Here is a 14,144-nt window from a genome sequence, read left to right on the forward strand (position 1 = left end):
ATTTATTGGTCCTCTCACTTATATGTTGTTCAACCTTCACTTTTTCAAGCAATTTGGGACTTCTAACTCACACTTGCCACAACAATCTCCCTCTCAAGTATGAGTCCATCCATTCATATGGGTACACTTCCTCTCAAGTGGAAACATTTCCATCCATATACACTTGCGATGTCGTTGCCCACTACACTTAATGGGACACCCATGTCACATAAGCTCTAAACAAGGAGTCAGTCAAACCCATCAAAACTTTTTCTGATATCAATCTTCACATTTCAGTCCATCGCTCGATATCTATGACTAGACAACCATACTTCTATGGTTATACACATGAAATGATGAGATAAAATTAGAAGATTTTGAGATTCCATAACAAAAAGAGAGAATTGGAATTTTGGAAAGTCTACCATTGGAATTTTTTCCATAATCTCAAGACTAAGGGAGTCTACTCACTCATGATCACATTAGACAAAAAAAAAATAAAGACATAAGAAGGAAAATAACAAAAGAGAAAACATAAATTAAACAAAATATGGTCCGATCACTCTCTCTCATCGGCACTACTTCTTTAACAAAAGTGAAGATTCACTTAAGTGAACGAGTACTCGTTTAATGAATTGAGGTTTCTTCATTATGAAGTAATTGCCAGTTCATCTCTGATGTCATGTATATCGCCTTGAATCGTTAAGAGAATTAGTTCTCGCTTAGTGAATCTTCTCTTGCAATTCACCCTTGTCTCTCTGACGTCACTTTAATCTCTCTTTAGGCTCACTTAAAAAAATTGCATGTCCTAATTTTCCTCAATATTTTGACTTGGCTCACTACATGCTCATCTCTTGCTTGCTCAGTGAATTAACTGCCACTCATATGCATTTTTATTTGATACTTCAAGCATTCCTTGAACTTTAAACCTACAAATATAATAGAAAAAAGTCATAGTAGCTCTGATGGTACTCATAACCTAACTGTATAATATGTACAATGAATTCAAGGAATTTCATGAAATCTTTTGTAAAACAGGTTAATAAGTTCCTAAGTAATACAGTTGAATTTAGGTAAATTTGAAACTTATCAACTACCAATTCTAGGTGCTACACCTTTGCTTGTGCATAATCAACATGGCATGTTTGGCGCCATAATGCTAGGCCAGGTAGTACAATTTCTACTAGAATGCCTACTTAAGCTAAAATTTGAGATTTTGCAAGGGGTCTGAAGTTTGGGAGATAGATAATCTCCTTTTTGTAATCTTGGGAGCTCAAGATTTGGTGATTCAATCTAGGAAACCAGAGTTGGATTCTACAATTTTTGTTCTTTATGTGTAATTCTTAACACTCTTATTTTGGTTTGTCAAACATTATCAGCATATCATTTTTCCCGATGTTAGGGATGAGTAGAGATCTATATGACAATTCTTGTGTTATGATTTATTTTTGTCTATCGAATGAGTTTGATGAATTATTTTTCATATTTGTGCTTAATTCTCTTTATTGATTGATCACCTTTAAATTGATTTATGATTCATATTTTCAATTGGAAGTTGACTTCGTAAATGCTTGACATAAGAAAGGCATGCCTTTGCAATCGAGGAATAGATGCAAACACATGAAACCAACTTAGAAGTCTTAATCAATCATGCTTAGTCCTATTCTTAATCAACTTAGATGCGAGTTTGGAGGGGAAAGGAGGGGAGGGTTTAAAAAAAAAAAAAAAAAGCAAGTGTAAGAAATAGAGGATATTGGGAGGAGAGGCTTTGGGGACTTTTTTTCTTCAAAATATAAAACCATCATCAGTTGGGGGAGCTAAAAAATTATATTGGATTAGGGTTTAGATGAATTCTTCAAATTTAATATATGTTCTTATAATATTTTTAAAATTAAAAATATATTAAACATAAGCATTATTTTATCACTCTCTAAAAAAATACTCTTCAAAAAAATGTGGAAAATTTCTCCGTTTGAAACAATCGTGGTCGTTGACACTTGCCGAAAACGAAAGGGTGTCGAAGAAAACGAGAAGTATGAAATGAGATGCAGGAAATTAAAACAAAAGGATGTGTTAAACACGATCATTCATTCTCATATTGTGAAGCAAGAAACGATTCATTCATTCTATTTCAACGTTAAACACGACAATTAATTCTCTTGTTCATTTAAAAAATTCTTTTAATTCTACGATTGCACTCAATTGGCACCGTTAACACCACGTAGTTAAGCTAATTTTACACGTGATAGGTTCAATGATAAAAACTGATTCATAACTAAATTATCACGGTTTAATTTTATAAGAGACTAAATAGAGTCTTTTTATTTGTTGATGACTAGTTCAGCTCCCATAGAATTTGTCATAGAACAAAATGGATCTTCTCCCTAAATTCTAATGTCTATTTCATAATATATTTTTTTTAATACTACATATCTACTTTAAAATGTAACCAACAACACGAAACTAGTGAAATTACACGGATATTTTGCTAGTTTTTAGAATATTATTTTTTGAGAAAAAGACAGGTCAACTTTTTAATTTTTTTTGCCCCTGTCAACCATAAAAGGCTAGAAAAGAAATTAATTAATGGAAGTTTTCCCTTACTGGTTGAGCAAGCGAAAAGGCAAACATGATAAATTGATTACATATGATACATTAAAGGGAGCTTCTACGGTACAGTCAGGAAATTGACTTTTTTAATAAAGTTAATTTTGATTTTAACGATTGATTCATTTTTAAATTGTTGATTACTGATTAATGATCAATAGTAATTCATCTAGTAATGCTTGCAACATCTTGGACTTACAGGTACTATTTTATCGTTGGAATCTTTAACATGCGAACAACGTTGATGATATTATGTGATAGTCTTAAGTGTTACACTTTGTGGGGTGTTACGCTTATAGCAAGGTAGGATAAAATTAGATTAAGTGTAGTCTTGTTAATCTGATGAATTGATGATACTATGAGGACTGAACTTTTGATGTCATTGTACAAACAGTGGGGTGTTACTCATTACAGTTTTAATGTTAGTGTTAACTTCATCAAAAAAGTCATTCTTATGACTTCACCATAGAATTTTCCTACATTAAATAAATACTCTAATACTAACAAGTTTTCTTGAAGAACCATAAGTGAGGAATTTTTTTTATTAAAAAACAATACATTTCTATATGTTGCAAGCTTAAGAGAAAAAGATATGGCTGAAATTATTAAGTTTATTTACTTAATGATCATTTTTATTTCCTTATTTCATAACGTAACCGGCAAGTAAACCATTTTTGTATCCTTTTGAATTTTTGTGTATATCTACAAAATATTTCATCCCTTTTAGTAATATTTGTTTTTTTTTTTCCCTTATATCACAGGAGGACAGGATAAGAAGTGCAAAGATAATTCAGATTGTTTACTATATTTTTGTGTATCTCCTTATGTTCCAAAGTGCATTGGTTTTAAATGTAGATGTCGTCCATTAAGCCTATCTTTAGATTGATGAGATATGATGGAATGAAATGATATATAATAAGATTCTATTGTATGCATTGATGAAATGTAAATGAAATGGAATGAAATACAATGGAACCAATTTCATTCAATATTACTCGATCTTTCAATTTTTCGTCTCACTCAATTTAAGGTGTATCTAGTGGAATGAAACTTAAGTCTTGAAATTCAAATACATGGATACTTATTTTATTTGTCTCTTCCTCTACTAAGATACTTATCTCTCACGTTCTTTCTCCACCTTCTTCCTACCGATTGCTCATTTCACTTTCTTGTTCTTCACAATCATAGTAGATCTTCCTTGCTAAGAAGTACACTACTATTATTAATTATAAATAAGAGAATTATTGTTGTTTTACACGTATAGAAAATATTTTTAAAATAATTAATTTCAATTCAATTTCGATAAGGATTAATAAATTGTAATCTACCAAGTAAAAATGTAATTTATATACATTCATGTAATTTTTTTTAAAGAAAGTTACATTCATGTCATATTTATGTTTTAGAAAATAAAAAAATATCATATTTGCTACTTGTCAAGCAGTTTGACTTGATTCATTGATGAAAGTATGAAGTAGAAAAAACAACTAAAACTGAAGATTGATAACAAATTAGCTATCAATCTTGCTAAAAATCCTATTGCACATTATAGAAGCAAACATATAGAGACAAGGTTCCACTTCATCAGAGAGAAAGTGATCAAAGGAATGCTTGAAATCATTTATTATCCCACTAAATTCCAACTTGTTGATGGTTTTTCACAAAGGCACCGAAACTAGACAGATTCACTTACTTGAGGGACAAGTTTGGTCTCATAAGCTTGTAACATTAAGGATTAAAGAGGGGTGTATTAGATGATTAATCTATATATAATTATAAGTGTAGTTAGTTACATTAGTTTGTTTTAAACTTCGATAGTTACTTACTAAATAACTTGCACTCCAAGTTATGTGTATATAAGTAGTTATATTGTTCTATTTTTTTATTTTATTAAGGTACCAATATTAACACCGATATTATCTTATGGGACAAAAAAGTTAATTAACACAAGAAGATAATATTAACATGATCATGGGAAAATGATCATGTATGTCCCATCACCTTGAAGTGTTGGTGTCAATGGCAATAGATTGAAAGCGAAATGGAAGTATTATGTTTATTTGATGATTAACTCCACAATTCCATGATTGTTGTATTCTTATCTCTTACCAATGTATGCTACTGCTGAAATTTGGGCGCGATATATTTTGACCCACTTCACAATTGATTTGTTTTGACCGAGAATCATTAAATCAAAATTTATGATTGAATCCGCTCCCGATATATCTACTGTTCATAGAGATGAGTATATGGATCTACGATCTAGTTTACGATAAGTTATGCTAGATTATTAAAAAAACCTCTTGAATCTAATAAGTCGACCTACTTAAGTAAATACAAATAATAATATTTATTGTAATATTATATTTTGTACTTTGAATTAAAATATAAATTTGTTAACCTTTTTAGTAATTTAAGTTTACTAGTAAACAATAATTTTTTTTGCATATTTAAATGTATGATTATAAACTGGAATTGAAGTATGATATAATATATATAGTCAAGTTTCCTAAAATCTCATGTTAAATATCAAATGAGAGTTTAATCTAATCGATATATTCGTTCAATATTATATTTAAACTTAAATCACATGACTTACGTAAATATGTTCATATGAAATAGATATTTAAACAGGCTAACAAATCATATCAGACTTTCAGAATGTCAGACTCAGACCGAAAAAGTAAGCCTATGACAGACCTTAAAAAAATTAACAGGTCAAACTTAGATCTTGCAAAATCGAACTCCAGATAGTCTATTCTGATCCCTACTTGCTCACCATAGTAAAAGTGTTTTACAAATTAGTATAACACACTATTGATGTAGTGCACATTCTATAATTGATTTATTTCATAAAAAAGCTATATTAATTAAGATTGTCTTTTCTAATGACAATCTCTATTTATTTTTATAAATAGAGAGATCCTTACTCCAAAAACAGATAGGGGTCACATTAGTGACATTACATTATTGGTATGTTATAAATAATTTAACTAATTGAAATTTTCTCAATACTCTTATGATGCAGAAAAGGATAAATGAATAAGAAAATCTTAGGCCTAACATAAACATGGCTTACCCAGACCCACCACTCAATTACCGTAACATCATCATCTAAGTCAGGTAAACTTCCATGCTCATTCAATTAGGAGCATATTATAATTATGCTCTTTTAGTACACCTCCACTATTAAGCTAATTCACCTTTAATATATAGTATATTAATTATATTATAAAGGTAAAAGGAAAAAAGAGCATACATATTTAGTTTAATGGAGATTTTTTGAATGTCTCGATCAGCTTAAAAGTGATTAATTACTTGAGAATATGGCAATGAAGTGGAAATATACCAAAATTTTACACTATGAATGAATCTGACTGTAACTCTTGATTGCCCCTGCACCTGCAACCATCCATTAATTTTGATGCGTACACCTCTATATAGCGACTCTATTTGGTTAAAACAAACGAATAAATGATAAACTAAGTGATAAATATTAAATGAAAAGATATTTTTAACTAATATATAACTTTTCTTATAAGTGTCAGAAAATATTTAACATGGTAAACTTGAGGAGATAAAAGATAAATTATAAGTTCAAAATGTTAGTTGATGATTTTTTGTTTTTGCTATCATGTTATTGGTGTGAAATTTTTACTGTCGTTTAATAGTGATTAAATTTTCTTTAGAGAACATATGAGACATATAAGGTGAATTCTCCTCTTTTAACTGTGTTGATGAGTTTGTGATCATATTTTTTAACTTGCAAAAAATTTCACTAGTATTAAATTTATTTAGTCTACTTCCTTCCATAGATAAGGTTCAAAAAGACAATTAATAGTGCGCACGAGTAGAGAACCTTTGTGGAATATGCATTGACAACTAATCTCATGACAAGGGGTAGTACATAGTACTAGAGAAAAATGGGGATGAAGTACTTTCATAGATATCATAAAGTTAGGAATGTTGTTCTCTAGGTACTAGAGAAATACGCTGAACGAAATTTTCCTTAGAAGTAGAAATATGTTTGTTAGCTATCGGTCCACTAGAGTCTAGAGTCCGGAATAGGGACCATAGATTTTAAGGTACAAAGGAAGAAAAATACTCCCTCCATCCTTTAATAAGTGACACAGTTAACCCAATTACGCATGCCAATGCGCAATTTTGAGTTTAAATATCTTGAATAATATATTGGAAAAAATTATGAAAATTTGATATTTTGAAAATACTCATTGAGACGAATCTAACGACATCTTATTTGATATTATTTATCTTTGTATATTAATAGAAAAATATGGTCAAAGTAAATTAGGTCAAAATTGCACATTTTCAAACAGGTCATTTATTGCGGGACGGAGGGAGTATATGACTACTTCCTCTCGTCATGCTTATAAGAGATATTTAAGTCAATAAAAATTAATGTATTTTGTCTAAATTTTGAATCGATACATCAAGTTTTATTAACCCAAGTATCTTGTATAGATAGGATCAGAGGGACTACAATAGTGTGCATACATATGAGTGTATGACATAAGTCGAGAAATCTCGATGAGATAAAGGTTGAACATGTAATGTGTTTATAAGTAGTAGACATTTCTAACCTTAGTGACTAAATTGTAGAATTGAGCTAGGCTCAAATGCAATCAAATCCCTCTTCTTTTCTTTTTTGGGCCTTTAAGGGGTAGGTGTATCATAAACCGTGTCCAAAATTGGTGGAAGTAAAGTAAGTTCTGAATTCAAGACTAAGCGTTGGAACTATGGGTGAAAATAAATTAGACAAATTTAAGTTAAAGTCTAATTTGATTAAAAAATTCAAAATCGAATTTGGCATGTTACAGGTTTATTTTCAAACGTTTTTTTAATGTGATTTGACCTATAAACTCGTTTAAATGTATATTTTATATTAACTTCTTCAAATAAGTCTATCACACATTTAAATAGACTAGAAAGCTAATAGGTTAATGAAATTAAATTATGTTTTGAAATTTAATGTGATACGTGTAGAATAAGACTTTATATGACAACTTATTTCCATTATATTTTATAATAACACATTTAAACATGTAAAAAAAATTAATTTAAGTTAAGTTAATGTAATAAGAACACTTGTAAAATAAATTATTCATATTTATTTAATTAGCTCGGTCTAGTAAGTCTAAACAAAATTCTTTTTCACTTGAAATTTGGCATTTTTTTTTCAAGTCTAAAAAGACTATTTCGACTTATTTTCACCTTTACTTGGGACTTAAAAGTAATTATCACGACATGTCTTTTGAAACTGTTGCTTAATGTTTGTTTGTATTGTTGTTGATGACTCTTTACTTATTTCGAGTCCTTGAGAGTTAGTTGGTACCAACTCAAAGGCAGACAATGATTTAAAAAAGACACCGTAAAAAGTAAAAACCTTGTACTTCAAATAGTAATTCTTGTATATATACTAATTTATCATTACTCACTCTCGATATGGTTATAATTGGACATGAGATGGTACTATATAGAGTAACATATACAAATTCCGATTAGTCATCAGAAACAGAATAATGTTGTCTACTTCAATGGAAGAATTATATAATTGCATACCTCGTAAAACCAAAGAGCTGCAAAATGTTATTCATGGTTGGAAAAGTTATAAGCAAAGTTTTTTTAAGTTCTTTTTTACTTATGCAAGATTTAATAATTGATTAATTATATAAATAATGTGGGGGCTTCTTTGGACCCAATCAAATCAGTTAAACTCATTCACTTTATTGCTTAGTTCCATGTGGAATGTATGTGCAGTTCCCACTGTGGTACTCCTACTAATCTGTTGATTACAAAGCAAGGCAAAAGCATATGGGTAGAGAGAAAACAAAAAGTTCTTGTATTTAAATCTAAAAATCCTATGATAATTGCTTATAATTATGATGAAGCATATGTATGTAGGTATACACCAAGAGGACGGTCACCACATTTCAATTGGTCCAAGACCAAAAATACATTCTCTTGCCACGTGGATATTGTACCTGGATGATATCAGCATGAAGTGTGATGATGACCTAAAAGAAACAATATTGTTTTTTCTTTTATTACATGTTTTTACGGTATATATTAGCTTATGCCAATACAAATGGTAAATTCCAAATATAAACAATCAAAATTGTATTTGTTTTGTCAACATAAATAAATAATGGTGTTTGTACAAAATTAAACTTTTTCTGGGTAGAGTATTGCACTTGTGCAATTTTGGTATTTTATACAAATATTAACAATGAGAGTTTATGTACGTAACGCTTATTTGGTCTAAGCCCAACACATGACCTAAGAAGGAATTTATGTCTAACCTATAAGTTTATTAAATTACAACATTGATATTTGGAATTGAAAAATTTCAACAACAAAAAAACATTGATATTTGAGTTTTTTTTGAAGGAGCATTGATATTTGAGTATTACTCCATATTTCATATTCCCTCCGTTCCAAATTGTATGTCACTTTAGAAAAAATATTTATCCCAAATTATATGTCGCTTTACAATATCAATGAAACATTAATGTTATTTTTCCTATTATATCCTTAACTATTTATTACTCTTTCTTTTTTCAATTCTTTCATTTATCTTTCTCATATCATTTATTAAGGACAATTTTGTAAAACAACTCACAATATCTCTTTCCCACACAATATTAATTATATTTCTTAATATGTGTTAAATGCCCAAAACATCATACAATTTGGGACGGAGAGAGTACTAACTTACATTTTACTTCTCATATATATCTCTCTTCCTATCACATCAGAAATCTATCTTATTTATCATATTATTTTCTCTTGTATATCTTTCTCTCAAAATTTATACATCTAATAGTTTATTATGTTGGTGGATTCATTAACGGTAAAATTATTGTGTCCACCAAACATTTTCTTTAAAATAATCATGATTGATTCAAGACGATAAGAACAATTAGTTCCTCTCACATAATAGTTAGAGAGTATCTTTTCATTTCAATTGATTATAAGAGAAACATTGATATGGTGATTATTTTTGGGTTTTAACCATCTCGTTCTCAACGAAGAAAATATGTTTTAGTAATTTGGAGATCGAAGAAAATACAAATAGAGTTTGATGAGTCGAATTCATATATACACTTTTAAACAATTTGATATTTATTAAAACTCATCAACCACTTGATTATCTATACCGTCCAATTTATACAATTGAAACTTGATCAAAATTACACATCATAATGCTTGATAATAGACTAAAAGTGTTAAATGAAAAATATGTAGCACAAAATAATGTATGTATGTGTTAGAATCGAAAATAAATAAATGAAGAATAATAATTAAAAGTATAAAAGAATGATGATATGCATCAATGTCTCTCTCATAAGCTCTCCTCCCACTAAGACGATTTTGGTTATCCCGTTTTATGCCCAAAGTATCTATCCATCACGTTCCGTTATCCGCCGCCTTACCCTTATTTGCTTTGGTGGACTTCTGAAAGTGCCACTTATCAAAATTCAAAACTATAGTCATGAAAATAATTAATATTGAAAATTCAATAATCAATATTGTATTTATATATATATATATATATATATATATATATATATATATATATATATATATATATATATGTGATGTGATAAACAACACCTTCAGTTTCACGTCACTCCTTCACTACTCGATCCCTCCCAATATAATTCATTGATCAATTTCTATAAATACCAAACCTTAACACCCACCACACCTTCATCATATCATATCCATTCTACCTAGCTTCATTTCTCTTTCATTTAATTTCTTCTTATTACTCTATCTATCTATATTCTCTAAATATGGTAGATAATAATAATAACAATGTTAATCTTCCACCCGGTTTTAGATTTTATCCCACAGATGAAGAGCTTGTGGTCCATTTTCTTCATAGAAAGGCTTCTCTTTTACCTTGTCATCCAGATGTTATCCCTGATCTTGACCTCTATCCATTTGATCCATGGCAACTTCAAGGTATATTATTCTTTTTTTTTATTTTTTTTTACCAATTCATACTATGTTACATTAAATTTTATATTTGGTGTGTCCATTATCTTATGTGTGTGAATAATTAATTAATTATTTGTAGGTAGAGCTTTGGAAGAGGGAAATCAATGGTACTATTATAGTAGAAGGACACAAAATAGAATGACTAACAATGGTTATTGGATGCCAATGGGAATGGAAGAACAAGTTGTAACAAGCTCAAGCAATAAGAGAGTTGGTATGAAGAAATATTATGTGTTCCATATTGGAGAAGCACCTAATGGTAATCAAACCAATTGGATAATGCAAGAGTATCGTCTATCAGATTCTGCTTCTTCCTCAACCAGATCATCATCCAAAAGAAAATCACAACCAAAATCAGTTAGTATATTCTTAATATTGCGAGTTTGAACTTACGCCCCGACATTTTAAATATCTCTGCAGCAATTGTTTATCATCTGAGTTGCGTTTACATGATTAATATTGATTTTATTATTTTTGCTTTGATTTAGTGGGTGATATGTCGAGTTTATGAGCGTGATGAAGATGACCAAGATGGAGATGGGACAGAGCTATCTTGTTTGGATGAAGTTTTCTTGTCATTGGATGATCTTGATGAAGTAAGCTTGCCAAATTAGATGATGCAAATGCAATGCAATGCAAGTGATCACATACTATATAGTATATCTAGAGAGTTAAATTAAATTAGCTACATTTTCCAAATGGGAGATAAATATCTAAGCTAATTGTTGTCATTATTAATATCATTTACTTGTTTTTGTTGTAGTAATTATTTAAATTAAATTAAATCAAATCCAATAGCTACTACTTTAGCTTCCATTGTAATCAGTGAAGTTGCTATAGCTATAGATTTCTATGTAGCAGCCCTGCAAGTGGGGCACTAGATATGAAATGAAGAAATTCATGACCAAACAATATGCAATATGACGTTATGCTTTCAAAGATCCCATATTCTCTTCCACACCTCTCCTGTGCTGTTTTTAGTTTATTAGTCTTTATGCTGACACGTGGATAATCACACACCCTGTATATATCTTTTGCCACACTAATAATAATACAATATCACAGATTCAATAACCCTGCAAATCCAGACAATTTAGGCAAAAAGTACCATATCTATTTTGTATTAGAAGTAGCGTATGGGACTTGTGCTTAGTAGGAATGCTAGAAAATCAACTCATATGATAATTATTTATAACATATAGTACAATATTGCCTAAAAAAAAATTAATGGTACAATATGATTACGAAAAGTCAATAAAATCATATAAATTGGACATTTCAATGGTGAAATTAGCAAAATTCTAAAATAATCACATGAATTGAAAATTCTTATAATGAATAATTAGTCTTCTAGAAAATATTTAGAAACTATAATGAATAATTTTAAATGATTAATATACTAAACAATTTTAAATTTAAATGATTATTTACTTAAACTATAAGCAACGTCACGCGATCCGTCGTGTAAATGTACGAGTGTTTTATTATTAGTTTAATTTCATATACAAAATTATGTGACATACAAGGAAAATAATGATTCTCATCTTCATATTTAACATATATAAAGGAATGTTCACCAGTGTTGCATGAAAGTCTGGTGCACTTAAAGGAATGTTCTTAGCAAAAGAAAAGGAAAAGATAGTGAAATTTCAGTTGAGGTGGGATGATGAAGAAAAAAAACCATATGTTTGTTTGAGTTGAGAGTCTGACTCACGTGCAAGGAGTGTTGTTGAGAAAAAATGATAAGATTTACATATTTATCAAACTTGAGGATTGTGGGGTCCATTATAATTGAGCACTGTATGAGGGAATGCTTGCAACTGAACATTTGGAGGCCAATAGAGTCCTATTAGGCTTTTATAGCATTTGCCTACTTTGATGGTATTTGTTAGCTAGTTGTCTTGTATCACAACAACAAGGGACAATATAATTATTTTTATTTTTATTTTTATTTTTATGTGGGTTCCTGCTTAGGGAAGCATCAAGTCATGTGTGATGAAAGCATTCGCATGCTTTGAAGCACCAACACGAGCACTATATATTAATATCCCAATATTGTCATCACAAAATAGTGACAGACCAGTCCATCATGTTTACCTTATTCATTTGCTTCTTTCTCTTCTCATATGTTTATCCACTAGAACAGACAAGATTATTACCAAAACTTCTCAATCTTTGCAAACTTACAATTATTATGAGTTAAAATGTATTTATCACATTCATTTACAAGAATCCAATAAGAACAAATCTTGTTTTATCTCGGTTATCTTTTGATTGATTTGGCATCTACTATCTCAATAATACCGCAGTATATAGATGAAGCTTGCGCAATATATGCATAATTTGACGTCATTTTCAATCGTACAAATATTTGGGACTCCACCCGAAATTACATCATATTGACTTTAAAGAGTTGACCAAAAAAATTAATAATTGTAGTAATATTTTTGATAGAGTTTGAACTTTTTGACAATTCATACAATTTACTTAGTCTATAGCGAAAATGATATTTCTCTAGAAAAATAGCATCAAGAATTTTTCAAGACACGTGTGACAAGTTTTAATTGCATGATTTATTTGTTAACTTTTTATTTTTCAGCCACACCTCTTTGAATTGTAGTAAATAGTACATTGTGATTGACTGCTCTTTAGTCTTGAAGAATTCTTGATGTTATTTTTCTAGAGCTATCTTCTAGTTGTCGAAGAAAACCTTCAACTATTGATTAAAGGTAAAAACGTTGTTTAATTTTGCAATGGGAATACCCAATCTTCAAGTTTTTTTTTGTCTCATAGGTTGCCTTAACCAGAAATAATCTTATTTAAGATGCATTAATGTATCATCAACTAAATGTGAATAGATTTCTCAACTAGGATTTAACATCATGTTGTAGGGGTCTAAATCATTCCGCTAGATCCAACTCTTTATAATCAAACCTCAAGTTATTACGTACTACTATTTTGAATTTTTCAAGTTTGGTTACAAACTCTTATCAACTAAATTTAATTGTGACCGGAACAATGCTGATCTAATGTTTATTTATCCTTTCCATCAAGCTTCGGATTAGTATATCCCTTCAATTAGAATCGGATCGGGTGGTTAAGGATAAAAAACTTTGTAATGACATTGTAGTTTCTTTTTTTTGTAGATGTCATCAACTATATTTCATAATTTAGATGTCGATGCATATAGTTATGAATGAGTTTATTTGTGACATCATAATGAGATAAGACAACATCTATATAAAAATAACTTATAAAAATAATGTATCCTATTTTTGTAAGAAAATCATTTACATTGTCAATAGTGACTCATAAACTCTTATTTATCACTCTTAAAAATTGATTTAATGTCTCTTTTTAGAAATACTCCCTCCCTTTAAAAAATACATGTCGTAATCAACTATTTCACATATATCAAAGCATAACTTTGACCGTTAATATCTTTAATTATTTAAAGAAAAAAAATTTAAAATTTAAAAAAAAAAAAAAAAAAAACAAGCGGAAGTTTTGTGTCTTAATGTGATCTGCCCATT

The 14,144-nt window shown here is 29.5% G+C and overlaps 1 protein-coding gene and 1 long non-coding RNA gene across 2 annotated transcripts; both read left to right on the forward strand.

Annotated features, from left to right (window-relative positions):
• The first annotated feature begins 3,112 nt into the window (after window positions 1-3,112).
• Window positions 3,113-3,675, forward strand: LOC112421003 (uncharacterized). Its single transcript, XR_003010929.2, has 2 exons — window positions 3,113-3,249; window positions 3,348-3,675. It is a non-coding gene; the product is annotated as an uncharacterized lncRNA (long non-coding RNA).
• A 6,526-nt stretch (window positions 3,676-10,201) lies between these two features.
• LOC25493296 (NAC domain-containing protein 104) lies at window positions 10,202-11,552 on the forward strand. The gene is made up of 3 exons (XM_013601766.3): window positions 10,202-10,575; window positions 10,691-10,968; window positions 11,100-11,552. The coding sequence occupies exons 1-3, from the start codon at window positions 10,404-10,406 to the stop codon at window positions 11,223-11,225; spliced, it is 576 nt and encodes a 191-aa protein (XP_013457220.1). The 5' UTR covers window positions 10,202-10,403; the 3' UTR covers window positions 11,226-11,552.
• Window positions 11,553-14,144: the final 2,592 nt, after the last annotated feature.

The sequence above is a fragment of the Medicago truncatula genome, chromosome 4 (assembly GCF_003473485.1).
Source record: "Medicago truncatula cultivar Jemalong A17 chromosome 4, MtrunA17r5.0-ANR, whole genome shotgun sequence".
NCBI lineage: Eukaryota > Viridiplantae > Streptophyta > Magnoliopsida > Fabales > Fabaceae > Medicago > Medicago truncatula.